The sequence below is a fragment of the Schistocerca americana genome, chromosome X (assembly GCF_021461395.2).
Source record: "Schistocerca americana isolate TAMUIC-IGC-003095 chromosome X, iqSchAmer2.1, whole genome shotgun sequence".
NCBI classification, from domain to species: Eukaryota; Metazoa; Arthropoda; class Insecta; order Orthoptera; family Acrididae; genus Schistocerca; species Schistocerca americana.
This window is the reverse complement of record NC_060130.1, coordinates 700289308-700317284: the sequence shown is the minus strand read 5'-3', so window position 1 is coordinate 700317284 and position 27977 is coordinate 700289308. Positions and strand designations below refer to the sequence as shown.

Sequence of the window (27977 nt, the reverse complement as noted above, 5' to 3'; positions counted from 1 at the left end):
TAAACTTATTACTAATCTACTGTCTCGCATAATAAATGCTTCATGTTCTGATCCAGTATTTCCAAGAACACTTAAGACGGCAAAAATCATACCCATACATAAAAAGGAATCTGTAGATGATCCTGGAAACTACCGTACAGTTGTAGTGCTGTCAGTATTCAGTAAAATATTTGAGTATTCACTTAGTGCCACACTAAATTCATTTATTAGAAAAAATAACATTCATTCTTCTGTTCAATATGGTTTCCAAGAAAATAAAGCAGCTACTGATGCTATATATGGATTCCTTGATTCTACCCTACACTTGGTTGACAAGAAATGCCGAGCTGCTGGGGTCCTCTTTGACCTCACAAAGGCTTTTGACATGGTGAATCACATCATACTTTGTAAAAGCTGAATTGGTATGTGATAAGAGGAACTGCCTGTGGCTGCATCAGTAGTTGAATTAAAGACTGAGCACACTATGTTCATATAAATAAAGTAAATAAGTCAGGTATCCTCAGTGTGGTGCACTCATCTACATAAGTCATAAAATATAGTGTGCCACAGGGCTCAGTTTTAGGTTCTTTGTTGTTTCTTCTTTATATAAACGACCTCTCATCCACCCTGCCCACTAGTAAGTCATTTTTGCTCTCTGACAACACTAATGTCCTTATCTCAAATACAGCTGAATCTCTCCAGCCAGTAATCAACAGAAAAGCAGACCAAATAGACTCATGGCTAGCATCAAACAGATCGCTTCTTGGTACAAAAAGGCAGTATGCATAACCTTTCACACCATACAGAACAGAACTCCCCAGGTTCCAAAGTAACATTAAGTGAAAGCAATCTTGAATTTTCTAATGAGACATTATGGACACACTAACATGGAAAAGTCACATGATTAGTTCCAGGCTGGGCAAAGTCTGTGTCATGCTTCATACAGTGATGGATGAATTAAATATCAGCACATTGACTTATATGTGTCATGCGCTTTTCCATTTAGTACTAAGTTATGGAATCGTTTTTGCGGTCATAGTACCGAATAGTGAATTACTCGAAGTGCAAAAGAAGGCAATTAGAACAATCCTGTACAGGCATTAAAGACAAACCTGTAAACCACTCTTTAAAAAATTAAACATGCTGCCTCTCCCTAGTCAATAAATTTTTGAACTGCTCTGCTTTGTTAAACAAAACATTAGTAGATTGGACCGGAACCTTGATAGTCACCATCATGACACAAGGTCAAAAACATTGTTAAGGTCAGCTCCCCATTCAACTAACTCTACAGTAATAGTGTTCAGTGTATGGGAACCAAACTGTATCTAACTGTCTTCCGGAAGAAATAGAAATTATTCAGGAACGAACTAAATTTAAAAAAAAAAACTTGAAGAGCACTGTTAACCAAGTATTGCTTCTACAGTATACAAGACTTTTTCAGTGTTATATATAAGTCAATGTGATGTATACTAAGTGAATCTGTGTTATGTGTATTTATGTTCTTTATTATGTTGTACATTTATGTATGTTGAATGATTGAGTAAGAATACATGTGTGATATACAGGTTGACAACTATTGAACTCTATGGAAAAAACGTAAATTAATTACAAACTACAGCGTGCACACACTTTACTCAACACATAAACACATACATATATTCGGATTTAGGGTATGACATGTTAGATATGCCTGCCATCATTGGCGATGATGTGGCGCAGACGAATAGGGAAATTCTGCATGACCCTCTTAAGTGTCAGAACATCAATGTTGTCAATGACCTCCTGAATGGCTGTTTTCAGCTCAGCGAAGGTTTTAGGCTTATTGCTGTACAACTTGTCTTTAATATAGCCCCATAAAAAGGAGTCATATATGTTCAGATCTGGATAATATGATGGCCTATCGAGGCCCATGCCAGTGGCCTCTTGGTACCCAGAGCCAGAATGCGATCCCCAAAGTGTTCCTCCAGGACATCAAACACTCTCCTGCTTCGATGGGGCGAGCTCCATCTTGCGTGGACCACATCTTGTCGAAATCAGAGTCACTTTGGATAATGGGGATGAAATCGTCTTCCAAAATCTTCATATACTGTTCGGTAATCACTATGCCGTTAAGGAATATCATACTAATTATTCCGTGATTGGACATTGCGCAACAAACAATCACACATTGAGGGTGACGAGACTTCTCGATCGCGAAATGCGGATTATCAGTCCCCCAAATGCGCCAATTTTGCTTATAGGCTTCCTTGCTAAACCAAACCATACAGCACAAACTAATTCACATTATGCCCCGCGCCCAAGCGTGCAATTTGAACGTCCTAACGCAAACCGTTCAGAAGTTATGATTTTATTTCATATAGTTCAATAACTGTCACTCTGTACGTTCTGTGTGATGTACGCTATGTGTAACAATGTTGTATGTGTATGGGTTTTTCATCATCTGCTTGACTTCTCCTATATCGTGTTGTACACATCTGTATGTTGAATGATCGAGTAAGAATACATGTTTGATATATCTTCTGTGTGATGTATGCTATGTGTAACAATGTCGTATGTGTACGGGTTTTTCATCATCTGCTTCACTCTCCCCTATCATGTTGTACACTTCTGTACATTGAATGACTGAGTGGATCAATGAAGATAAAATACAATGCAACTTCAGGTGTGCGCCAGGGAAGTGTGTCAACACCCTTATTGTTCATATTGCATGTTAATGACCAGGCAGACAATATGAACATTAACCTCAGACTTTCGTAGATGATGGAGTTATCTGTGACACACTATCTGAAAAATGCTTCACAAATTGATTTTTGTAAGATTTCAAAATGGTATAAAGATTTGCAACTTCCTTTAAATTGTACAGCAATTTAAAACTGTGTGGTTCACAAAACACAGATATGTAGTACCCTATGATCAGAATATCAACGGGAAGCTGTTGTAATACGTTAACTTGTACAACTACATGAGAGTAGCAATTTGCATGGATATTAAAGGGAATGGTTGCATAAGTTTAGTCGTAGGCAAGCAGGTGGCACACTGCGGTTAATTGGCAGAATACAGGGAAAACGCAATCAATCTACAAAGAAGGTTGTTTACAGAACGCATGTGTGTTCCATTTTACAATATAGTTCACATGTGTGGAACCCATACCAGACAGGAATAACAGAGGATATTAAAAGTATCTGAAGAAGAACAGCATGAATGATCGAAGGTTTGTTTGACTCGTAAGATAACGTCACAGAAGCGCTGAAAAACCTGAACTGACAGAAGCTGAGCATATACGCCTATTATCTGGCCTACAGGAACAAGTACAATGGGAATTCTAGGAATATGCTTCCATACGCTTTGGGAGGTGGAAGAAACAGTAACATGTTCAACAATGCGAAGTGCCTTCTAACAAGTATTTGACGGTAGTTTGCAGAATATGCATGTAGAAGCAAATAGCGTAATATTTTCATATTTGCTTAAAAAAAGAATATCTAAAGTTCACAGAAATTGTCAAATACATTTTACTCAAGAAGGTCGTTGCCTATCGATACTAGTGTTTGTTTCTGAACAGTTCGACTGTCGTCACAAAACATCAATAGAGATTTAGTAAAGGCAGTGCATTTGTGGCGTGGAAGCAGCTAAAATGTAGTTCGCGTAATTAGGATGCACGTTGAGGGAATGGGAGCACACACGTTTTATAAAATGAGCGTGGAAGTGGAGTTAAGCTTTAGTTTTACAAAAACATAGACTATCCAGGTTACAGACAGTACGATGTCATGTATACCGAATAGCTATGTTAAAATTCATTATCAAGCACAAATTCAAGAGTGAGTTAAGGGTATTCAAAGGTTTTTGATATTGTTTATCATGAGAAAAATGGAAAACGCTGCCAATCGACCAAGTCGAACGAGAGTTCGCTCTCACTCGCAATCTGCAAGAGTGTTGGTTTTCGACGAAAAAACTGTCACTCATATGAGAAGCGTTGATGAACCCAGCCATCGACGATTTTCTGATTCAGAAGATGGAAAGTTTCCTGTTAAATCACGTAAGCACTATAGAATTAGCTAAATCACTATTTACCGTAGTCCCTTTGGTTGTCAAGCTTGTAGCAGACGAATTTTTCACATGCACTGAAACTATGGAGTCATGAGAACTGTTAGCACTTGTCACACTTTGTTTACTAAACAAAAACATTGTTGTTGTTAGGAAACTCCTATTGATGTTTGTTTCATTTTATTGACAATGTGACTCACTCGTTAAATTTAAGAAGAAACATATTGTTTACAAATTAGTTACTCAGCAGGCATTAGACTGATTAGAACACTGGCGTTTTCAATCAAAATGTATTCCAGATTCGTATAAAACAAGAATTAATTACCTTACATAAACATTGTATCAGTTAATACTATGAATGTTTAGGAAACAAGACTTTCGGCCATCGATGTACACTCTTCAACATTACGCCTTTACGTTACTATGGACCATTCCAGGGTGCTGTGTTAACGCTACTGCCGCAGTTACATTTGAACAAATCAATAACATGATAGCTGCCCTAATTAGAACATTTGGTAATTATTGTTGCTTTCATTGTTTTGGTATTTGTGTCATATTTTCCAAGTGGTTCAAATGTGAGCTGGAAGCACGCCAAAGGCAGTTAATGCTTGATACACTTTAGAGATTTTGAAGTAATATTGAGTTCAGCTTTATTAATCAAAATGGTTTACAGCAGTAGTATGTGTTTGTATCTCATCTGTTGTATTGTTTGATATGGAAAAATACAGAAAGTATAAACTTGATCTAAAGTTGTATGATTAAAGGGGGAAGTGGCTAGAGTATGTATGTCCCATCATCCCAAAATCTTCGTTATGACATACTGGTCTGTAGTGTAGCCAGAAGTCTAGGTAGGTTTGGACAGTGTCAGTGATGTGAACGTAAATGAAAGGTTGTGGTAATAGGCTGATCTCATACTGCAGTGATGTGGCTAAAGTTTTATATGCCAAGGTGGCTTCAGAAAAGTGTCCTACACAAAATGCAAACCTCCAGCTTATATTTTTGAGCATATTTTATACGTGTACATAAACTATGAAAAACGTAGTGACCCTGAGGAATCTGCATATACCATGACAGTGCTTTAGCAGTTTGATGTAGAACAACAGTCTTCTAAATGGTTAAATAAACTTTCTCATAACAAACTATAAAGCTAGTGCAGTATTAAAAATGAGCCCTGTGTTTTGTCTGCTGTGTAAATGCCCGCACCAGTTGATGCCATTCTGTTGTTTTTATGTCCGGTTGATTTGACTGTGTCATTGCTAGTATAATTTTTACCATTATGCGCATATCTATTGTCTGTACGTATGCATGATGGGAAAGCTGTGGCTAAATGAGGGATATATTACCTATGAATGTTACAGCAGCTTCGGAATAAGTAATAACTGGTGCTCAATAGTGAGTTTAGTGAAATAACAAAACTGTGATCAGGTGATTTGGACTTAATGCTTTACTCTTGGTGTAGTGCATATTTTGGGCTTTTTGTTTGTAGGCAGTGCACATTGTGTAGCTCTATTTTGCCCACTGCTTTGAATAGCAGCATTTCAGTGAATGTTTCTAACGGTAGACAAATTATATATGGTTATTTTTTTGTGATATTGGTTCATGTATTGGGATTGCTACTCTATGCATCAACAACAAAAGAGTTTGCTCATTCTCTAATCTGTTTATAGGCAGGTGTAATTAATATTCAAACTGAACAACAAAGTTCACATTATGAAACCATGTAGAAAACAATGTCACCTTTTGAGCAGTTTTCAAGTTGCTGCCTTAAAGCTATCAACAGGTGATAAAATAATTCTGCATTACATTATTAATACAACAAATAGACCCAGTATGGGAATACAGAAGCATCCGATTCCACCTGTCTGCTTTGACCCATCATGTTACCAATATTGCGGAAACAACAGTTCACTAAGACTCCAAAATCGCACCTATGATGTCAGTACGTAAACATGACAACAAACATGAAAATAGATCGAAAAACCATCACACTCGTCTTCCTCCAAAAATATAGTCAAACTAATGGGACAATCATGGGAAACTGGTGGTTTTGGGTGGGTACAAAAAATATACACACACACCACTGTACCAGCAACAGAAAATGACAAAATAAAATAACAGAAAATTCCCAAATTCCACTACATACAATATCCTCTGGAATCAGTCACTTCTCTTCACCTACATAGCTCAAGCGCAATTGCCGATACCACATTATAAAACTCCAAATATTACACCACTGCCACAACTATTAGTACAACAAAAACAACACCTAGACAAACAAAATTGGAATCAAACACTTCCCTTGACCTATATAGGTCAGCAGCAGGTCACTATACCAAAAGACCCGTAGCTACAACCGCACATTGAATTGAACACTTCACTTCACCTATGTAGGACAACAGCAACTCACGATACCAAATCACTGACCAAACAACTGAGAAGTACCCCGCCAACCATCATAACACGCAAATAATACACCGAAAAGAACGACTACTTACCACAAAAAAGTTCCAGCGCTGCACTCTAGGTAAGCCACCACACACACAGCCCACAAAGTTGCAAAATTTTGATGAGGGACAAAGCATTGTCCCCCATCTCCGCGTGCAAACGTGCACTGTTGTTGTTATCTGCCATATCAATACCTAACAAAGGCAGCAACAAATTAATTTAAACAAATTCACACACGACATACAGCAAACAGCACTACAATAATGTAGACACAACGCAAACTAAATCGTTAACTCACTGAAACCAATTCTTGTTGAAGCACGGTCAAAAACAATACCGCACAGGTCAAGCAGTAACACGAAAATGAACCTGATACACCACATAACGCGCAACCCATAAACACACCATCGGAAGGCACCACCGACTGCAGCAAAATGACACCTATAAACACGCCACACTCATAAACTAAATTCCGCGCCGTTATGACGTGACACAAGAGCCTTATGTCACGGGTTAAAGGCAACGTGTGGGATCGAACTCTTCTGTTGACCCAGTATATACTGCTATATAATGAAAAGTTCATATGGCACTTTTTCGTTTAGGCCTATGATCTTTGTTGTCTTATAAATGTTTGTGTAAATTGCTGCCAGTTAGAAATTCATTCTGAAATCTAAGTAGTAAATCCATCATTATTATAAGTACTTTTTTGTTTTCAAATGTAGGCTCCCAAGAGTTTTAAAAACTCTCCTGATCAGAACTACCAATCAAGCTGGTGCAGTGGTCGAGGCAGTGGACATCATTTTGGGAGGACTTGGGCTTATATCCCTTTGACACTTTCCAGATTTTAATTTGTTATGGTTTCTTACATTATTCAAGGCAAACTGTGAGATTCTTACTAAATGGCAAATTTTTTTCCCCATGGTTGCCTAGTCCCGGCATATCTTTCATCTGTAACTGCCTTGTTATCGACGGAACATTAACTCCTAATCTTCCGTCCTTTCATTTCTGGCCAGCATGATCAACAGACGTATCCTCTTATATGAATGCATGGTGTCTGTTCTGTTACACATGTCTGAAAAACAGACACCACACATTCATATAACTGATATGCCTTGATGCGCTATGAATCCACAACAGTTAACACATCTGCCTAATAAGCAGGAGATCCAGGGTTTGAGTCCACCCGGCATACATTGTTCACTTGCTGATTCCACATGAAGTCCCAATCCAGGTGATAATATCATTTCCTTTCCTCCCCCTCTCACTCCCTCCACCTTAAATTTACATAAGGCCTATCCCCCATTGAATATAATGTGGGATGTGATAGGACAGCATATGGTTTGCCCTCCTTCACTAGCAACATATACTGAATCAGCTCTGATAAAACAACAGGCGTAAGTAGTGTGGCAGATTATTTTTTGTCATGACAGCAAACACCATCGTTACATTCATTTGCAGGACTGCAACATAGGTAGAGAAGACGGTACAAGGTACTAAAATTATTGTCCAAGACAATCTTTTTACTGTTGCATAACTGTAATTATTATTTTGTTTACTTATATGAACAAGTTCTTTTAATGAGGTATCAAAAATGGGCTTGGAAGTAAGTGTATGAAGCAGGACACCCAAAACATCTGCTGAACTTGTGTATGAGGTTGAAAGTGCTGCTGACATGCAAGTGGAAACTTTTGTACAGTGACAACCAAGTGTCAATTTTGTAGAGAACTGTGTGATGGTAGCTTAAGAACATGCCCTGGGGTGTGCTTACAAGGCCAGTGGTTTATAGGGGAGTGGTACCTATGAGCCCTAACTTGTAGCTAACGGTGATAACTGAGAGACAGATCTTCAGTGTTGTATGTTTCATGATAAGCGTTTGGATATGCAAATGACATCATTGATATGAATACAAATTTAGCAGATAACTTTCTGTGATGACAACCTTTCGTGCCATAAACCAATAAAGCTTGAAATGCTCCGTGAGGCATGTTCACAGACTGATCAGTGTACTGAAGCTGCATTTTCCTTTTCATAATTGCAGATACAGTGTGCTGTATTGTAGTGACCTGCACTGAGTATGCAGTTTTACCTCAGTTACACAGGTGGTTGTATGTAGCAATTTCTTGTGGTCAAAAGAAGAGGGATTACAGAAGTATCCGATTCCACTCACCTGCTTTGACCCATGACGTCATCAGTATGGCGGAAATGGCTATTCTAAGTGTCTCCAATATGGTGCCTATGACGTCACTACATACACACGGCAACTAACACAAAAATACATATAAATAAGACATCATCATCTCCCTCTAAAAATAAAATCAAACTAACAGGACAATGTGGGAAATTGAGAGCTTTAGTTTGGGGACAAGCTAAATATAATAGTTAAAAAAATCACAATCCCAAAACAAAAAAAATGACAAAAATATCAAAATTACAACATTCCTCTACACCAACATAATCTACAGGAATCGGACACTTCCCTTCACCGATATAGGTCAACCACAGATGACAAGACCAAAACACCAATACTTACAACTAAACTACAAAAATTGGAATCGGTCATTTCTGATGACCCATATAGGCCAACCACAACTATTGGTACCAAAAAACCAACATCTACAACTACGAAAAATAAAAACAAAACCACAGCACCTCAAAAATCAAACATTCCTACCTAAATTAAAATGCATGCAATACACTGTAAATACTCAAAACATCACAACTCGAGATGAATAGACCCATAATAAAAAAAAAACACCCAGACAATTACCACCAACAAATTCCGGCACTGCATACTAGGTCAGCCCCCCCTCCTCCCCACCCCCCCCCTCCCCGCACATACATACACACACACACAAAACCACTGACCAGGGCAAGATTATTGAAGACCTACTGGCAGGCGTAGATCACTGCCTCCTCGACAGTGGAGCCCCCATGCACTGTAGTGTGCCTCACAGCACTTTCTCGGCCATTGATGTTTCCATCTGTAGCTCTGAATTTCTCCCCTCCATTCAGTGGGGAGTTCATGACGATTTGTGTGACAGTGATTTTTTTCCGACTGCCTTTCCTTTCCTGTAGCTTCACTCGCCTGGACGCCTTCCTAGGAGGCCCTTTACTAATGCAGGTTGGTATGCCTTTTCCTCAGCTGCCATCCCATACGCTCCACTACACAATGGCATTGATGAGTCCATGTCAAGTTTGACCGATGCCATACTTTTACCAGCTGCTTTGGTGATTTCGTTTTCCTTGGGTTCTTCTCGACGGAAGACTGTTCTTTGGTGGACCCCCAAAATTGCTGCAGACCACCATCGTACCCTCCAACCCTACAAATGGCTTCAGTCTCCTGGCCTGTAAATGGGTTTTTGCCCAGCTCCGTTACATTATTAAATGCCAGATATGGATTTGTTGGAAGTGCTATGTCGCTGCCATAGAGCTGCACATTCCATCTTCACAGGTGTGGACAAAGATCAGGTGCATTTTTGGCTGCCATACTTCTACAGTTGCCCCAGGAATTTCCCTGAACAGTGCTTACTCACCAGCCCAGACTCTTATTGAGTATTTTGCTTGGTATTTCGCCGAGGCCTGGACTGACTCCCTATATCTTTTGTTCTCCGCTGCCTGGTGCCTGTTTTATGAGTGGGAATTCACCAGCACCCTTGCTTTCTCCCCCAACGCTGCTCCTGGACCAGACTGGGTGCACAACCATATGCGTCAACACTTGTTGACGGCTAGCTGATGTCATATACTTGCCCTTTTTAACAGTCCCTGAGCAAGAGGAAATTCCCTTCCCAATGGAAAGAAAGTGCCATTATTCCAGTTTTGAAATTGGGTAAACTGCCCTTTCAGATAGACAGCTGTTGTCTGACCAGTTTCTCCAATGTCCTCTGCAATTTATTTTGAATATATGGTGTGTCAAAGGCTGTATTGGATCCCTGAGTCCTGGGACCTTTTGCCTTCAACCCAGACTGGTTTTTGTCAAAGCTGCTCTACTGCATATAATTTAGTCCACTTTGAGTCTGCTATCTGAATGGCTTTTGTCCGGCATCAGCGCCTTGTTGCAGTCTTCTTTGCTCTGCATAAAGTGTATGATACTACAAGCTGTCACCACACCCTCCTCACCTTACATAATTGAGGCCTCTGTGATTCACTCCCAATTTTTTTATCCAGAACTTTCCTCCATGTTGCTTTTTCAGGCAAAGATTGGCCAGCTCCCATAGCTCCTCCAATCAATAGGGGAATGGAGTTCTGTAGTGTTCTGTTTTGAGTGTTCCGCTCCTTTTAGGGGCTATGAATCATCTGGTGTTGGCTGCAAGGCCTCTTTGTGTGCTGCTGATTTTTGCATTTATTTTTGATTGTCTGCAATGGGTGTTGCTGAACACAGACTGCAGAGAGCAATATGCTGAGCACAATCTTGGGCTGTCACTCATGGCTTCCATTTCTTGACTGTCAAGACCTGTTACCCATTTCTGTCATTGCTGTGTGGTCCATTCCCTTCTGGATCTTTAACTTGATGGCCAGTCCTTCAGTGTGGTGGACTTTTGTTGTTTTTTGGGACTGGTCGTTGATGCCGGGTTGACATGACAACACCAACTAGGGCGTGGACAATTCTACTCCGATACAACTCTACACAGCTTTCGTCCAGTCCCATCTAGATTACTGAAGTCTTGCATATGGCTTGGCATCAACTTCGATGTCATTGATGGTGGACCTAATACACCATTGTGGGGTGTGACTGGCAAGTGGTGCCTTTTGGACTAGCCACATTATCAAGTTCCTGGCAGAGGCAGGGGTTCCACCATTGCTGGTTCTGTGCAAGCAACAATTTATTGCTTATGTATTAAGCATCTGCTGCTCCTTGGAGCACTCAAATTAATGTCTCCTCTTTCCAGATACAATTATCGACTTCCCACAGTGGTGGCCCAAGTCTGGGGCTATGGTTGCCATCTGCATCTGGTCTTTTTTCTGAACACCAGCTTCTTCTTCTGGGTGGCTGTAGTGTTTTCACTGCAGAGTTGGTAGCCATCTCTCGTGCTCTTGAGCGTATCTGTTCCTGCTCCAGCGAGTATGGGCAATACAGGAGACCATGAATTTATGTATGTTCTCCATGTAACTGTTTGAGCAGTTTACTAGCTTTTGACCAGAGTTACCCTCACCATCTCTTGTTCCTGACTATCCAGGTTTCACTTTTTGCCCCTGAACAATGTGGATGCTTGGTGGTCTTTGTCTGGACCGTGGTCACATTGGTATCCCAGAAAATGAACTTGCTGGCTAAATTGGCAACTAGCAAGCCACCTGTTGAGATTGGTATTCCAGAATTGGACCTTTGATTGTTGTTAAGTTCTGAGAATTTGGAATATGGAATGGCATACTTTGATATTACCAAACTATGGGCAATACAGGAGACCACGAATTTATGGATGTTCTCCATGTGGGCCTCTCACAGGGAATCCATCATCGTAGGCTTTGTTGACCTTCAGTAGACCTTGGGGTTTCCTTTCCTTATGTTTCACACACTAGGCCCTTCTTCTGTGTGTAGTTTCTTATACTTGCATGTTCCAGGTAGGACGGACTGAGGACCTCATAGTTTGTTCCCTTTAATCATTAAGCCAACCAACCATTCTATGACCACACTGTGAATGAAGTAGTTCAATTTCATGGTGTGTCCATGATAACTTTCTAACATATTTATGTGGAATACTGAACCCCTTGCAGCCACATAACATGGCAAAAGAACAGTGGTTGTAAAAATATCCTAATCAACAAGCGATGGAGAATAGAGTTGTACTGGTCAGTGACAGTTGGTTTCAAACCCAACAGAAACTGCTACTAGTGAATGCAGGTTCACATCAACTGGTTTCAGAGAGATCATTGTGAAGGAAACTGCATGCAATGGAAATAATCAAGTACATTATAAAAGTTCATTTCTCACAATAGCACCTCTTCGTGTGGCAAAACAACACAAAAACTGGACAATAACTCACGGGAGTCATGTGGTGTGGTCCAACAAGTCATGATTTTACCTCTTTTCAAATGATGCAAGGCTCAGAGTGCACTGACAGCTCAACGATGCCTTTATGTGTGTGGAGGATTTAGTTTAGGCCAGAATTGGTTCTGTTTTGTTTTGGGTGCATTTTGGACCATGACTTGGGCCACTCATTAAGGTTGGTGTGAACAGGAACCAGAATATTTATTTCAACATTCTCAGTGATGAAGTATTACCCTTTCTTCTCCATCTTCATGATGCTTATACTGTGCACACTCCAATATGCCAACAGGCATGTTTACAGTGCTGCACATGTATATTTGCTGGTGTGACGGACACTCGGGTGTCGTATCACATTGACTAGCCCACCAAATCACCCAATCTTCATTCCATGTCTTGGGACTATTTGGAACAGTGAGTGAAACATAGCAGTCAACATCCCTGCAATTTGTTAGCTCTAAAAGATATAATAATAAATGAGTGACTTCAGATAGATACAGCATGTCTGAGGAAACTTTTGGACACACTTCCTCATCAAATTAATGTAATTAAGGCTAGAGGTGGTGGTGCCTGATATTAGTGTGATTTCTGTTGCTTGTGGCTTAATTTTGCTGTGCTTATAAAGCATTCAGATCAAGACCTTGCTGTTGACAGGTATTATATGTATTCATAATAGGCATACAGCAACAGATGAATGCTAAATAATGCACTGATAGAAATAGAAAGCATTACACCATACAGCATCAGTCTGACGATACTCATCACATGTGGGTAGTAAACTATGATGTCATTCATACATATGTCTATCAGCAACATCAGCATGAGATGTGAGCACCACAGGGACAAGTATGGTAGTGTATTTGTTGCGGCATGGGGGCTGACAGCCTCCAAATGTCACCTTCAGAAATTTCTGACTATGCTGTGTTAGTTCATGAAGTCTGCTGCCAGGAGGCTGGTATGAAAGTATACCTCTTCCCATACCAGATGTGCTCCACGTCTGACAAATCAGGAGAATATGCATGTTAGCCTGAAGGCATTTGTGGTGTGAAATGCAATGTGGGGTCTTGCATTATTCTACTGAAATACCCTAGTCATGAAGCATACAACAGGGTTTACCATTATTGCCCCATACTGGCAAGCATTCAGCTCCTCTCTTTCAATAATTACCAAATCAATCCTGCTGTATCCAAGAGCACCCCACACCATGATTGCATGGGTTGGAAAGTTATGGGGCTGTCGTCATGCATTTATTCATCATTATGGCATTAGCCAGTTCAACAATGCTATGATCTTGTAGTATAATCCCCCTTGGGCAACCCAGTTGTTTTGTAAAGTAGTGAATACATATGAAATTTTAACAAAGCATATCCGACTGGCATGGTTTAACGCTTTCCATTTCTGTCTGTATATTGTTCATAGTTCCACCATCAGCCGATAACATCATGGTGCTGGTCTTGTGGGACTCTGAACGGGTTATTCTGGCTATTCTTTGTGATGTCCTCCATAATGGTGCAATGATGAACTGTGAAGTGTACTGTATGACCTTCAGGGGGTTGATGGGACGACTTCAGTGTATTTGTCGCCACAAAAGTGGAAACAAACTTCTCCTTCTCTATGACAACAAGGACCTCACATAAGTTTGTGCGCCTGACAGGAGCTGATAAAATTTCATTGGACTGTTCTTCCTCATCCACCCTACAGCCTGTATTTTGCACCTTCTGACTTCCATCTGTTTGGCTCAATAAAGGAAGCAGTACATGAATGATTTTTTTTTGGGGGGGGGGGGGGGGCTCAGGCGTCGACCAGTAGAGTGGAGCCACGCAGTCATACGGACTATCCCAGTAAGGTGGTTTAAGGCCATTGCATTGAATGGAGATTATGTTGAAAAATGAGGTTTTGTCGCCATAAGAGTGGGGAATAATACGGTGTATTGGAATCCTGAATAAAACCAACCTGCTTTCAGGAAAAAAGTGTTGCATTACTGATTGAGTGCACCTCATAAGTAGTGATGTACAGAAGGTAGCTCATATAGGGCTACACCTCAAAGTATGTAACTGCTTGACATAACTGCCTGCAAGCGACAGTGTGTATGAGAATGGCCAGCAAGGCTGTTGGGTAGGGGGAAAAAAAGCTGGACAATTGCAAGTAGTACTTGCACTATTATGTGTACCGTATAAACTTAATTATGTATATAGATGATGATAATAATAAAACAAAATGAGGCCCTCAAAGAATGTGCAGAGAAGATTGGCCTGTAAATCTTCTTTAAGAAGACTGAATTCATCTGTTCCAAGTTAGATATTCCAAAACTTATGACTAAATTATGGTGAAATAGACAGAGCCAAACACTTTCAGTATCTTGGTGAATTTATTGAACCAACAGGACTTAAAAAAATCACAAAAATACAGATTTCTGTAAATCAAGAAAGTGTCTGGACTTGTTCAAAATTTGTATTATAAAAAATGCCTGTCAAAAGGTACTAAAATCACTCACTACAATACAGTAATCAAACTGACAGTCACATATGCAAGTGAAACACCCTCATTGAATTGAAAACCAGATTTACAAGGAATTAAGAAAGATTATTAGAAAAATTCTGCGACCATGATGCACACAAAATGGATTTAGATTGCAAACCATTAAGACAACAGAAAAAGTATCAAACATTGAAATTGACATCAGAAAGAGATGAATTTCTAGAGACACCCTGACAGATTACCTGGAAACAGACTAACTAAAAGTCTATTGGACTATGTGACATCACTTAAAGCATCAATACCCTGGGTAACTTAAGTTAAGAAGGATTTGATAAAAACAAAAATTGACATAACAAACACATCAGATAGGGATACATTCAGAAGCAAAATCAACACATGAAAGTTTGTTCTGGAGATGGAACCAAAACCATACCAACTAAAGTGGACCTAAGAAAGAAAGAAGGCCTTTGGGGAGAAAATAAAGAAATATTGGGACAATTAGAAGAACCTTAAGAAAGACTGAAAGTCACCTGCTTTTTATTCTCCAACAGGGTCATTTGATAATAGTAATTCTTCTTCTTCTTCTTCTTCTTCTTCTTATTATTATTATTATTGTTATTTTGTGTGGCTCGATGCTGTGGTGCAAATTTTTCTATTGGATGCCACTTTGGCAACTTGCATGTCCCTAACCTACCCCAGTCATCCAACCAGGGAAAGGGGACCTAAACTTTAATGTAGAATCCAAACCATGTGTCATTTTTGGTGACTCCTCACATTGTCGAGAGGCGAAGGCTAGGTTAAAATGAAGGCTGAAAAATCTGTGGTCCAAATGAGACTAGATCCCACAACCTTTCTATTTCCAGGCATGCATTTTACTGCTAGCCCACCAGTTTTTACATGTATGTAGATAGTTCATTTATAGGCTTTTATTAGTCAGTTTCAGAGTATCAAAATATGTGACATATATGACAGCATCTTTTGATTGCATTAACATAGAGCCCGCATCTCGTGGTCGTGCGGTAGCGTTCTCGCTTCCCACGCCCAGGTTCCCGGGTTCGATTCCCGGCGGGGTCAGGGATTTTCTCTGCCTCGTGATGGCTGGGTGTTGTGTGCTGTCCTTAGGTTAGTTAGGTTTAAGTAGTTCTAAGTTCTAGGGGACTGATGACCATAAATTTTAAGTCCCATAGTGCTCAGAGCCATTTGAACCATTAACATAGAAGCTTAAATTATTTACACTGACAAGGGACTGTCGATCTTAGTATTTGACATAAATTTCAACTTGATACCTCTACCTGTTACTGAGAAAAAGGGATCTTAATAGTAGGACAGACAGACAGGAAGGCAGCTGCAGCCTCAGCAAGAACAGAGTGATCCTATAAGGGCTCCGTTTTTGCTGATTGAGGTACACAACCCTAAAAAAGATCCTGCTTGAGGAATGTCTTCCACATTTCTCACAATGGGCAATAATTTGTCTTTTGGTATGCAGCAGGAGAGACTGAAAATTTTACATTACTGTATCTTTGTTTTACTCATCTAAACTGTGAACAACATTGGTATAAATTAAAAAATATTTCATGGAACATAATGAATGCTATGGTTTAGTAGGTGAAGACAAATTTTCATATGTTGCAATGCTAAAGAAGCGTAGGGAAAGTAATTTATATATCAGCCAAAGAAACAATAGAAATATGGATAACAACCACTAACTATCAAGAAAAAAAATTGTTTATTGTATCATAACTGTATATTTCAGGTTCAGAAGAAAAAACCAACTTGATTCATATGAGAAAATCAAATCTGGGTCAGTCAGCACCATCACTCTCTTCGAGCATTGTAAGTTATAAATTACTTTTACTTTCATAGTTTAATGATACCTTTATTTAAGTAAGTTTCTTCTCCTCCCCGTCTGTCAAACATTTTTTTTCTTAACCTGTTTTTTTGCTGTATGTACTCTTGAATTACTTAATTATGACCACCTGTTACTATCTAGAAGTGCTGTTTACAGCACAGGCTGCAGCTGATAAAGTTGGCAGTCATTCAGCCAGTTGTTCATAGACCTCCATTGGTATTTGAAACCATGCTCTCCGCAATACTTCCTGTTACTGGAAGGACCACGACGGAGAGTTCACACACGAAGCACAGTGATTAAGGTGGTTCCACATATGTTGAACTGTGTTAGAACTTGGAGAATTGAAAATTGAAGGAACTGGCTAGGCTTTGTTGTGCTCTCCCAGCTATTTGATGGATTTTGCAGAAATAATCTAGACTCTCTAGGAAGAAATTTATCATGTAAGGGTGAATTTGATCTCACAGGATGAATTCACTATCAGATCAGTCATTGGTAACCCCAGACATATTATTGTAATAAAATGGAACACCTGCGGCCATCCTTTCGATGTTGTTTATTACATAGCTACAAGTTTTGGTGATTCAATACACCATTTTCAAGCAGGTATGCATAAACAGTAATGATAGCTTCAACAACTTACCAACCATCCAAATGTAAAGATAGATTAAAAATGGAATAAGAATCAAGGACAATACTACACAAGTGAATTTACAGTAATCGTTTGATAAAACCAACAGATACATCCATTGTCACATACCTAAAATAGAATTATATACAGTATACCATAGTGAATTTTCACTCTATATGTTGTACAAATGTACTATTTATTAATAAAATCAATAATTAAATATTCTATGATTTAAATGGCATAATCCTGAAATAAGTCTGTGTGTATGTAGTCCTTGCACAAGGACAGCATCAACAATATCTTAGTGTCAATATAAGTTAACACAGCAAAATAACAATATAAATATATCTATTTGGCACATCAGAGTTATAAAATGTTAAGCTGAAAACCGAATTTAGGTGTATTTATGTCACGTGTATAAACTGAATGTCCAAGAACATGTCAAGAGAGCAAATGTAGAAAACAACATATGTCGTACCATACATAGAATATATAAAACCCCAGCTAATGTTCAGGATGAACAACATCTGTGATCCCATGAGAAAGTAGCCCTTGCAGAAGCACAGCCTCAACAAAATCTTCAGCTGGTGTTGTAAGGTAGCCTAACTTAGCTTTTAGAGATGCTGGCTGGCGACTTCCATATCGTCAGCACACTGAATGAGTGTTCTTGCATACTGAATATGCACTCGTGCTCCATAGCACATAATTATTGAGCCTGATGAGTGTATTTCTTCACATGACCTTGTTCTGCTGAATTGAGACCAGAGTAGTTCATCACACTGGGCAAAGCCATGGTACAACATTCCTTCTCCCTTTGAAAAAAAAGCCTCTGGATTGTCACCTGTTTTCATCCCTGGAGGAGAATGTCAACAAATATTTGATGTGTTGATATAAAAAATAAAATATTCTCCGCTTTTCCTTACTGTAATTTAGCGTAAACCATATTGTTTATTGGCTGTCTATTAATTTAAGTGCTATTTCCTAATGTCAGCCTGGCCTGTTGGTAACTGGTGTAATGGGAGTTCAAGTGGTCTGATGGTTTACTGCTTGAAGTACATACAGGTTATGCAATGTGGAGTTAGAACATAACAGTACCAGAAACAAAGACACTCATGGTCATGATTGTACTGTGCTGTTAGTCATGTTATTGCTGTACATGCTGGAGCTTCTGTCCAGTGGGAACGCATCCTTTTTGTGTAACTTAAGTTCCCTGACTTCATTTGTATCTTGCCCACAGACATAATATCAAACAAGTAAGATAATATTACCAAATATTCTCTTCTTAACAAATTCCTTAACAACTCATTTAACAACAGGTGGTTCCATTCAGTTGATTTCTCATTCTTGGCAGCCTCCATGTTTATCAGGTGGTTTCTTAACTCACTGCTGTGGTACACCATCCAGTACTTTGCCTTTGCAACAAAAGTTTCCCATGTTTTTTGCCTGAAAAGGCAACCTTAAAACTGTGCTAACAAAGAAACCGCATATAGTGCTACTGCTCACAAGATATTGGTCAGTAGTTCAATTATTCTGTTTACTTTAAAGCTAGTTGAAGACAATCCTCCTTGCAGCTGTATGCTTCCTTGTACCTTCACTCATCCAAAGTAACTTCCCTGTGCCCTGTGGCACTTTATTGTGTGAGCTAAATATTACCGACTTTGTGTACAATACAGTTGGGTTGCCCTCATGACAGGAGAACCTCGCAGCAGTTTATCATTGGCAGCTGTCTCACTCTTCTGACACAGTCTGCTCAAGTTCGTCTATGCACTGCAAAAGATAATTTGCTCATGATGTTTTTTCCTTATGAGCATCATCAACTTTATGAACCTCCTGATAGAGGAGGTTCAGACATCTGTGGTCTACTTTGGAGAGACGGGTGTGGGATTGCTATCTACCTCATCATCATTACCTGAACTTGCCGCTGTTTTGCAGGAAGAATGGTATAAGATTCCCTTGAAAACCATACAGGGCCTGTTTTTATCTATTCTGAGGTGAGTGGAAGCTTTTTTTATTGCCAACAGATTTCATACACCATATTAGGCATGGTAATATGTTGTGTTTTTGGTGTTTCCATATTTTTGTGCATCCTCTGTACTTCTGTGTACATCTTTCCGAGGCTCTATGGCCTCTAGATAATACCCATTATCACCCAGTGTAGATACTAATCCACCTAAATAGTATCACCCACTCATTTACTTCAGTACAGTATACATTCACTTCAGACTCCACATTTTCATATGATATTGGAGCTGATAATTCCAAATTATTCTCTTTTAGTTCTACAGTGTTAATACTTTGTTAATCAGTTATATTCACACTGTTAAAATCTTTTTCCTTATTATTTGTGTTTAAACAAATATTACTTAAAAAAAAAAATCTCTTGAGCCCCATCAGAAGCCTCATATTTCTTATCAATGGAGTGCCCTACTGGTCCCTGTTTTTCATGCATCAATCATCAGATTTGTTTTGCCTCTTCTCTGTATAGTTAGCAGCATCCAAAATATGCAAAGCTATGTTCCTTCCCTCAATAAATAGAATTGCGTTATTTGGCCACATCCAAGCTAACTCGACTGCCAAAGCTTACAAGACTTCTTCAAGGGTAGCCCCGTGTGTCTCCGACTCAGATTTGGTTGACCCTCTGCGAATTACTCAACAAGGAAATGACAAGAATGCAAAATAGAACAATGAGGGGGGACTCTTGAATATACCACTAACGTAACAATCCGTACTGTAACATAATCTTTCCACGTGATTGGCTGCCAATGACTATTGTTTTACATACCCCACAACAATTACCCACACTCCATGCTCACAATAAAATAAACTGCCTCTTCCAAACAGTGAAAACTAGTATATATTTTTTACAGTCAGCAGAACACCATCTTAGTTTGCTTTACACACAAATACAATTTTACAGTAAAAGAAGATGGCTGGCTCACTCACCATGCTGCATGTTGACAAAGCTGCAAACTGGAGCTGGCGATGACGTCAGTGGTCCAGGAATTTGTAGTAGTTGAGCCATCTGCACGAACAGCAACCATCTAGGTTCTTCTCACATCAAACTGTAGGGGGAAATTGCTTGACCTCTATACTGGTTGCAGCGATGGAGTGCAGTCTGCAGCCAGGGGTGTGGTTGACAGGGTGGTCAGCTGCAGGAATCTAAAGGTGGCTCATTGGTAAATTCTCCCAGGGTAGGAAAGTCATTTATTCATGACAATTAAGTGACAGAATCGAAACTGAAAGGGTCCTTGTGGCATAGTTGGCCACAGTCGCTGGAGAAGGCTGGCGTCAGCAGTTAGCCACCTGGAAGGCAGCAGATGGATGATGGTGGCATGTGGTACCCCAGCTCAGCAACAGAATGCTGATGCAAGACAGCAGTGGCAGCTGGTGACAGACAACACAGGTCTGCTGGCCTGCTTCCGTAGTGACAGCATATAGCCCACCAGAGCGAGTAGGGTTAAACTGTGGCCTCTAACGTAGCTAATGACAGCGGCATGTGCGTGCTGTGGTCAATGGACAGCAACAGTGTAGGCATGCACAGCATGGTGCACATGGGGCCCTGAGCTATTGCAGCCCATTCTTCCTTCCCTGGCTGCATTTCCTTCATCCTGTCCCTCCTTCCCTATCCTCACTCCTTTCCCTTTGCCCCCTCCTTCCCCTCTCTTGGTGTTCGGATTTATATTGTCCCAGCTAGCCAACTGGTTCCCTGTATTACTTGCAATTTTGTTCCTCTGCCTGTTCTCTTTCATCCGTTTTGGCGTTTAGGTCCCCACTTGAGGTATGACCTCCACTTCTAAATTTTCTGTTTTCAGTGTGAGACATTTGGGGAAGAATTTCCTTCACAGTGCCTATGGTTTGAATTCCTCTCCCATCTTCCTTTCCCTCTTCCTTCCCTGCTGTAGCCCCCTTCCACCCTGCTAGGTCACCAGCACGTATAGCCAGTCCGTGTGATGGGGCTCTTATGTACCCATCTGGCTTAGCCCTCTGGCAACTGTATGCCAAGGAGTGGGTGCTTGTGTGTGGTGCCCATGGGGAGAATCCCTAATCAGAGTGGATGGTACAAGGGTGGATGCTTGGCATATGAAGCGTATCAAGCTGCAAGCTGTTCTCAAACAGCTGTCTCTTCGAATGATGAAGAATCATTGAATGCTGCTTCATATGACCCAGCAGTATTCCCTTCCCTGGCTACATGATGGGAGGGGGGCCAGGCTAACCGTCTTAGGATGAAACACTTTACCCATTACTTTGTCTGTAGTAGGATGGATGGGAACACAATCACCGCTACAGAGACATTATTTTTTGTGGAGAATATCGAGGACAAGTCTGGTGTAGTGAAGTCTCTCAGTATGACGCGGTCGGGCTCCCTGTTGATCAAAGCTGCTACTGCCGCCCAATCTGCAGCTCTTCATGCTCGCCATTGTGTTTTCAATGTCCCAATGTCTATTATCCCTTAACAATATCTGACTGTGGTCCAGGGAGTGATTTTTCATAGGGACCTCATCCTGCAAACTGTTGAGGAACTCCGGGATAATCTGGAGCAATGTGGCATTCGTTAATTTGATATGTGCAGAAGGGCCACGAAGAGAACCGCACCGATACTGGCACCTTCATTCTGGCTTTTGAGGGGGATACCCTCCCAGAGAAGGTCAAGGTTATGTGCTGCAGATGTGACATGAAGCTGTTCGTCCCACCACCCCTGAGGTGCTTTTGGTGCTTGTGTTTGGGCGTCTGTGTCCCCGCTGTACGCCAGACTCTCCATATGGTGACTGTGAACATCCACTCCATGAGGGAAGCTCCCATGTTCACCCACCTGTGTGTGTCTGTTGTCATGATTATCACTCCCCTTGCTCGCCAGATTGCCCAGCTTACAAGAGAGAAAAAGAAGATCCAAGAGTACAAGTTCCTGGATCACCTGTCTTGTGCTGAGGCTTGCCAAAAAAATATGAGCAACTCCATCCAGTGTTACTTTCTTCAATTTTTGCCTCCGTTACATACTTCCCCCTCATACCCATTCCTTACTCCTGTCTCCTCCCCCTCCCCTGTAGTTCCCATTACCTCCCCTCCGGGAGCCACTCCCCCTCCCTGACTAAAGAAGTGCCCCCTTCTTCAGCACCTGCCAGTGATGGGGCTACCCCCCCCCCCCCCCCTCCCCACAATGAGAAGAATAACAAACTCAAGAGCCAAGACAAGGCCCCATGATGCCCTCAGAAGTGCCACCTGAGTCTGATATCTTATATATGGGTGTCACCCCATCCTTGTCGGTGATGACCACTGTCAGAGTGGCATGACCTCCTCTCGGCTTAGTTATATCTAACCTGTACTCTTGCCACACGATCATCCAGTAGAATTGCAATGGATACTATTGTCACCTACTGGAAATACAACGGCTTGTTTCCTCCTATTCTGTGTTCTGTCATGCTGCTCAAGAAATGCTCTTCCGTGATGACCCACCTACAACATTTCATGATGACTGGGTGTTCCTTTGGAATCGTGCTGGCCCCAGGGTAGCATCTGACGGGGTCTGCACTTTGTTCGCTCTGATGTCATTAGTAACTGGATCCTCCTTCGTACCAACCCGGAAGCAATAGTGGTTGAACCGTGTCATTTGCCACAGTTCCTGTTTTTCCCTTGGTTTACTCCTGTTTGGAGTTTCTGTGCTTTCCTAGAGGGTGTTGCGGAGTCTACGCGAGCACGCTGCTAGCGCCCGCTGGGAGGAGGCGTGGTGTGCCATGCCGAGGGCAGACGGAGTTGAGATGGGTGTCCTGGACGACCGTTCTGCAGCAGGATGCTCGGTCCCTCTATCCTAAGTCTGGATGGGTCCAAAAACCTGGGGCATGAGGACACAAGAGGCCATAAACCTGTGGACAACGTTTGGTTTCCATTCATGGGCTGGGGATGCTATGAAGTCCGTCTGCGGCTGCAAATAACCTCCAGAAGGTGGTCTTGTCACTGAAAGTAAGATTTTTCATCTAGTTAGTGCAACAGTTGTCTGGTGGGACCAATCTCCCAGTGTTGTGGGAGCAATCAATAACTGTGTGGCAATGTTTCTCTGCTTTAAGTTTTGGTCAGAAATTGCCTTGCGTGTGTGTTACTGCCCCCTTGCATGATTGTGCATTTGAATGCCATGCTGACTTAAGGTGCGAGCAGTAAAAGGGGGGGGGGGGATTTTTGGGTGGGGACCTTCTGCAAGCCGTTGTTTTTCCATGGATGGCATAGGTCACTGTTTGGATAAGCACATTGTAAAATGGTAAATAACAGCGTACTGTCTGGCGGAGAGATAGCGGACTGTAGCCAATATTATGGGTGTCTGAAATGCAAGATTATGTTAATGTTCTCCAATATCTGTTGTGTTTTAGTACGTAGGCACATTTAACTTTAGTCGTCGTTATTGTGTATATGTTCTTGTGTTAAGGAATTTAGTCCCCATGGCATTTAAGTGCTCTATTTAATTATATTTAAGGTAGTGCTAGAGTTTCTATTTGGTAATCCGCCTAGCCACGACTGATGTCGGTTGCTTGGTCTGTCTGAAATGTTGGGCCTATTGGGTAGAGACCATTGTTGACTTGCTCTCCTCAGCTCCGAAGTCCCGTATTGATACTATGGCGGTAGTTCTGCCAGAATCTCATTTGCAGAAGTTATCAATTCTTGTGAGCACAAATAAAGCTACCTTTGCCTCTTTAATTTTCGTCCGCTGGCCAGCAAGCTTTGGTTAATGACTAAAAATCGCCAACAGGTCTTTGTCCAACCTAGTGGCTCGTGTTAGACGAGTTCCCTTTCCAGTTCGGGTAAATGTTTCCTCGTCCTGGTGGAGCCATCCTCTTTCCTGAGCCACGCTGGGGTAAGAGTTGCTTGAATGTCTATTGCCGCTCAATGTTCCAGGAGAATGAAATAAGAGGTTAATTATCTACTCCACCGTTATGCCCAAGAAAGGCAAATTAGAGTAGTTCTGGATAACCTAAGTATTGTACACTATTAAGATATTTCTAGGTTCGAAGAAATTGCTATTTGGTAAAATGTAGCCTTCTGTGTCGTTAATCTGGCATATTCCACAATCCGACATTGTTATAGAACTAAAAGATTTGGTTTTGATACATTTGCTGAGATGTGACCTTATTATTTGCTATTGATGTTAATTGCTTTAAATGAATCTTCTTTAATTTGTGGTTATAATTCTTAATGAGTGATCGTCCTTAATGGTGTAACATTTAATGTATGTCTGATTGTCCCCTGTGTCACCTACTGACTTCATTCAGAGACTGAAAAGGTGGTCCTTGCTCAAGTTTATGGGACTTTATTTACCGTTGATCTTTATCATTTATGGTCTTAAAAATATGTTTGTTAAAAAGGAATAATCTTAGATTCCTATTGTTTATTAATTAATTCTTAAGTTATATAGCAAACATTACGAGTGCAAATATTCTCTCATTGTTACACTTGCTTATTCTGTGGTTTGCACGGAAGGGTGTGACAATAAATGAAAAATCTAAAGTGAAGCGGTGGGACGAATTAATTCTTTCCCTTATCATTACCTTTAAATATAACTGAATTTTTGTCACTTGTTATTGAAATTGGTTGGGAGAATAATTTATTGATTGACCCTGTAGAAAGAGTATATCAGTGGTTACAGTACAAATAACTCTGGCAATCACTGTTTGCAATGTAAACATCCCTCCAGGTAGCCCACTTCCTTATGTTGAACTGTCTACCTTAATACTGCAACTCCCTCCCCCCCCCCCCCCCCCCTCCCGCCCCGTTTCTCCTCCTCAGGGACTGCAATGCCCACTTGGAGTGCCACTTCAACGGTTAGGGTCTAATAATTGACCAAATTACTAAGACTTCAATTTTTGTCTCCTCAATGGCAGTTCCCTACCCACTTCAGTGCTGCTCATGGCACCTTCACTGCTATTGATCTCATGATCTCCTCCCCTCCTCCCCTGCTCTCATGACTCCCATACATTGGTCATCCCTTGATTATCTTTGTGAGAGTGACCACTTTCTGGTGGTTCTATCATTCCCCTGCTGCTGCCAGGCAGACAGGCCCCCACATTGGGCATTCCGCAGGGCCAGTTGGTTTTTGTATATGTCTGATGTGCACTTAAACACCTCCGTCTCGAATTGCATTGATGTGGTCGTGCAAGATGTCTCTGCCACTATTCTTCATGCTGCTGGCACTGCTGTCACCTATCCATAGGTCCTCCACCTCCACCTCAGACTAGTACTGTGGTGGACTAAGGATGGATGTAGCAGTCAATATCCAGGACCGCTGATGGCATAAGACACGGCTTGGCGCCATCACATTTTAGTTACCCTCCATGACTTCCGTGGTCCCCTTCAGGTTTTCATCCATGAGTTTTTTTATCTCACCGGCTCTCCCGGGTTTGATTTGGGACTTCATTTAGCACCCCTCAGATTCAGGAGAATGGTACCCTACAGGGTTCTGTGGTAAGTATCGCACTCTTCCTCATAGCCATCAGTGGACTTGTAACCCCTGTTGGGCCTGTGGTTATCCTGGTGTTGTATGTCGACAATTTCTGCATCTGGTGCAGCTCCCACTCGATAGCATCTGTTGAGTGCTGGTTCCAAGGTGCCATCCGATGGGCCTGTGCATGGGCCATCTCCCATGGCCTCTCATTTTCTCCCTCAAAAACACAGGTTTTGCATTTTTGTTATCGACCCACAGTACATCTCAAACCAGAAACCTATTTAGGCGACCAGCTCCTCAATGTTGTAGTGCAGTCCTGTTTCTGGGGCCTTAGTTTTGATAAAAAGCTGATATGACTGCCCCATATTCACTACCTAAAGACTATGTGCACGTAGAAGCTTAATACTCCCTGCCTCGTGGCCCACACATCTTGGGGCGCAGACCGTGCCACTATTCTCCATCTTTACCATGCTCTGGTCTTGTACAGGGTAGATTATGGTAATCAGGTTTATAGCTCGGCGGGTCCTTCCACTCTGCAAATACTTGACTCTGTATACCATTGTGGGGTGCACCTGGCTATTGGTGCCTATCACACTAGTCCTGTTGACAGTCTCCTCGCAGAAGTGAGGATTCCCATACTACAAATATGACGGAGCTGATGTGTAATATTATGAAAAGGTGCTTAAATAAAAAAAAAAGCAAGGTGTAATTTAATAAGGCAAGGTGTTGTTTATACAGTATTCATATTTTAAGTGAGGAGGGGTTGCCGCATATCTTACCCAGTACCCCAGGGTGATCAGTAGGGATAGTCGGCATATGATAATGAGGAAAAGAGATTATTGTATACAGCAGTAGAGCTACAGTTTTCTCAGTAAAGTAATATGGTGGTTTCATTTACAAACACCTGTGGAGTTTGAATTTCTAATGTGAAAGCATAAGGAGAATAGTATAAAAGCCTGGTAAACATTACAGTAAGGAAACAAGCAGGGTGTATTTTAATAGGAGGAAGAACAGTTGAAACTTGAGTAAAATTTGGAGAAGACAGTGCAGAGAAGGAAGAAAAGGGATTTAGTAGTAAAGCAAAAGGGTAGGTATGAGTTTAAATACATAAATAAGAACATGGCTAAATGATGATTTGAACAAGGTGGCTGTAGAACAGTGGTTTTCAAATCTTTTGAATTTACGGCTCCCTTGATCTGAACGTAAACCCTTGCAGCTCCTTTTCACACTAGACACCTGCCTCGAACTGTGGGATAAATTAACTCAAGTTTCAAAAAAATTAATAGGAGCAGTTATTTCTTTATTAACTGTTGACATAACACGTTAACTTTTGAGGGAAAGTATTCATGTGTTTTGTTTACCGAAGTATCATGATTCGACTCCGTATGTTGTTTCATTCCATTGGGGAGTACAGTTCCAGCAGCTAGGACTTGAAACAAATGACACACTGTAGTTATTCTTCATTTCCAACAGTAGTACATGTTAAACTGAAATTCAGGTAATTCTTTGTCATGTTTCCTCCATTTTCATCTATTCGTGTCTTTAGACCTGCATGACATATTTGAAATATTGTATTTAAAAAGTTGTACATGTTGGCATAGAAGCAAATGTTACCGAAGACAAGCAACATTCAAATGTGATCTGTGTTCAACAAAATTAACCTCATAACAGATTGTTACTGAATAAAAACAAATGAGTCATGCATTGTGATTTGATTGCAGGCTACCAGACTACCATAGTAATAAAATTTACTTGCTGGCCCACTAGACATCACTACAAGCTCACACATGGTTCCTTTACTCAGAAAGAAAATAAACCAAATTATTATTTTTATGAAACCACGGCAGCACCACTAGGAACTGCAACACACAATTTGAAAATTCTTACATTAGAGTTTTAGACCCCTATTTCAAGAATTTGATTGGTGTGGAAAAGTGTCAAACAACTTTATAATAAAATATTTTGTAAACCATGGGATATTCCCAATTTTCATGTGTTAACTCTTTCCAATGCTTGTCTTTTTTTCTGTATGCCTTCAGTTTTTTTGCCCCCAGTCAAAAGACCTGACATTTACATCTAGATACATACATGCTCTGCAAGCCACCACATGATATGTGGCAGAGGGTATCCCATGCCACTACTGGTCGTTTCCTTT

General features: G+C 40.9%; 1 protein-coding gene across 4 annotated transcripts in view; it reads left to right on the top strand.

The window, feature by feature from the left end:
* The first annotated feature begins 3543 nt into the window (after positions 1-3543).
* Positions 3544-27977, top strand: part of LOC124556721 (microtubule-associated serine/threonine-protein kinase 2) — a 262482-nt gene continuing 238048 nt past the window's right edge. For all 4 annotated transcript variants that reach the window (XM_047130713.1, XM_047130714.1, XM_047130712.1 and 1 more), the window contains exons 1-2: positions 3544-4012; positions 16677-16756. In XM_047130713.1, coding sequence (XP_046986669.1) covers positions 3835-4012; positions 16677-16756 — 258 coding nt within the window. In that variant the 5' untranslated portion in view covers positions 3544-3834. The remainder of the gene's footprint in view (positions 4013-16676; positions 16757-27977) is intronic.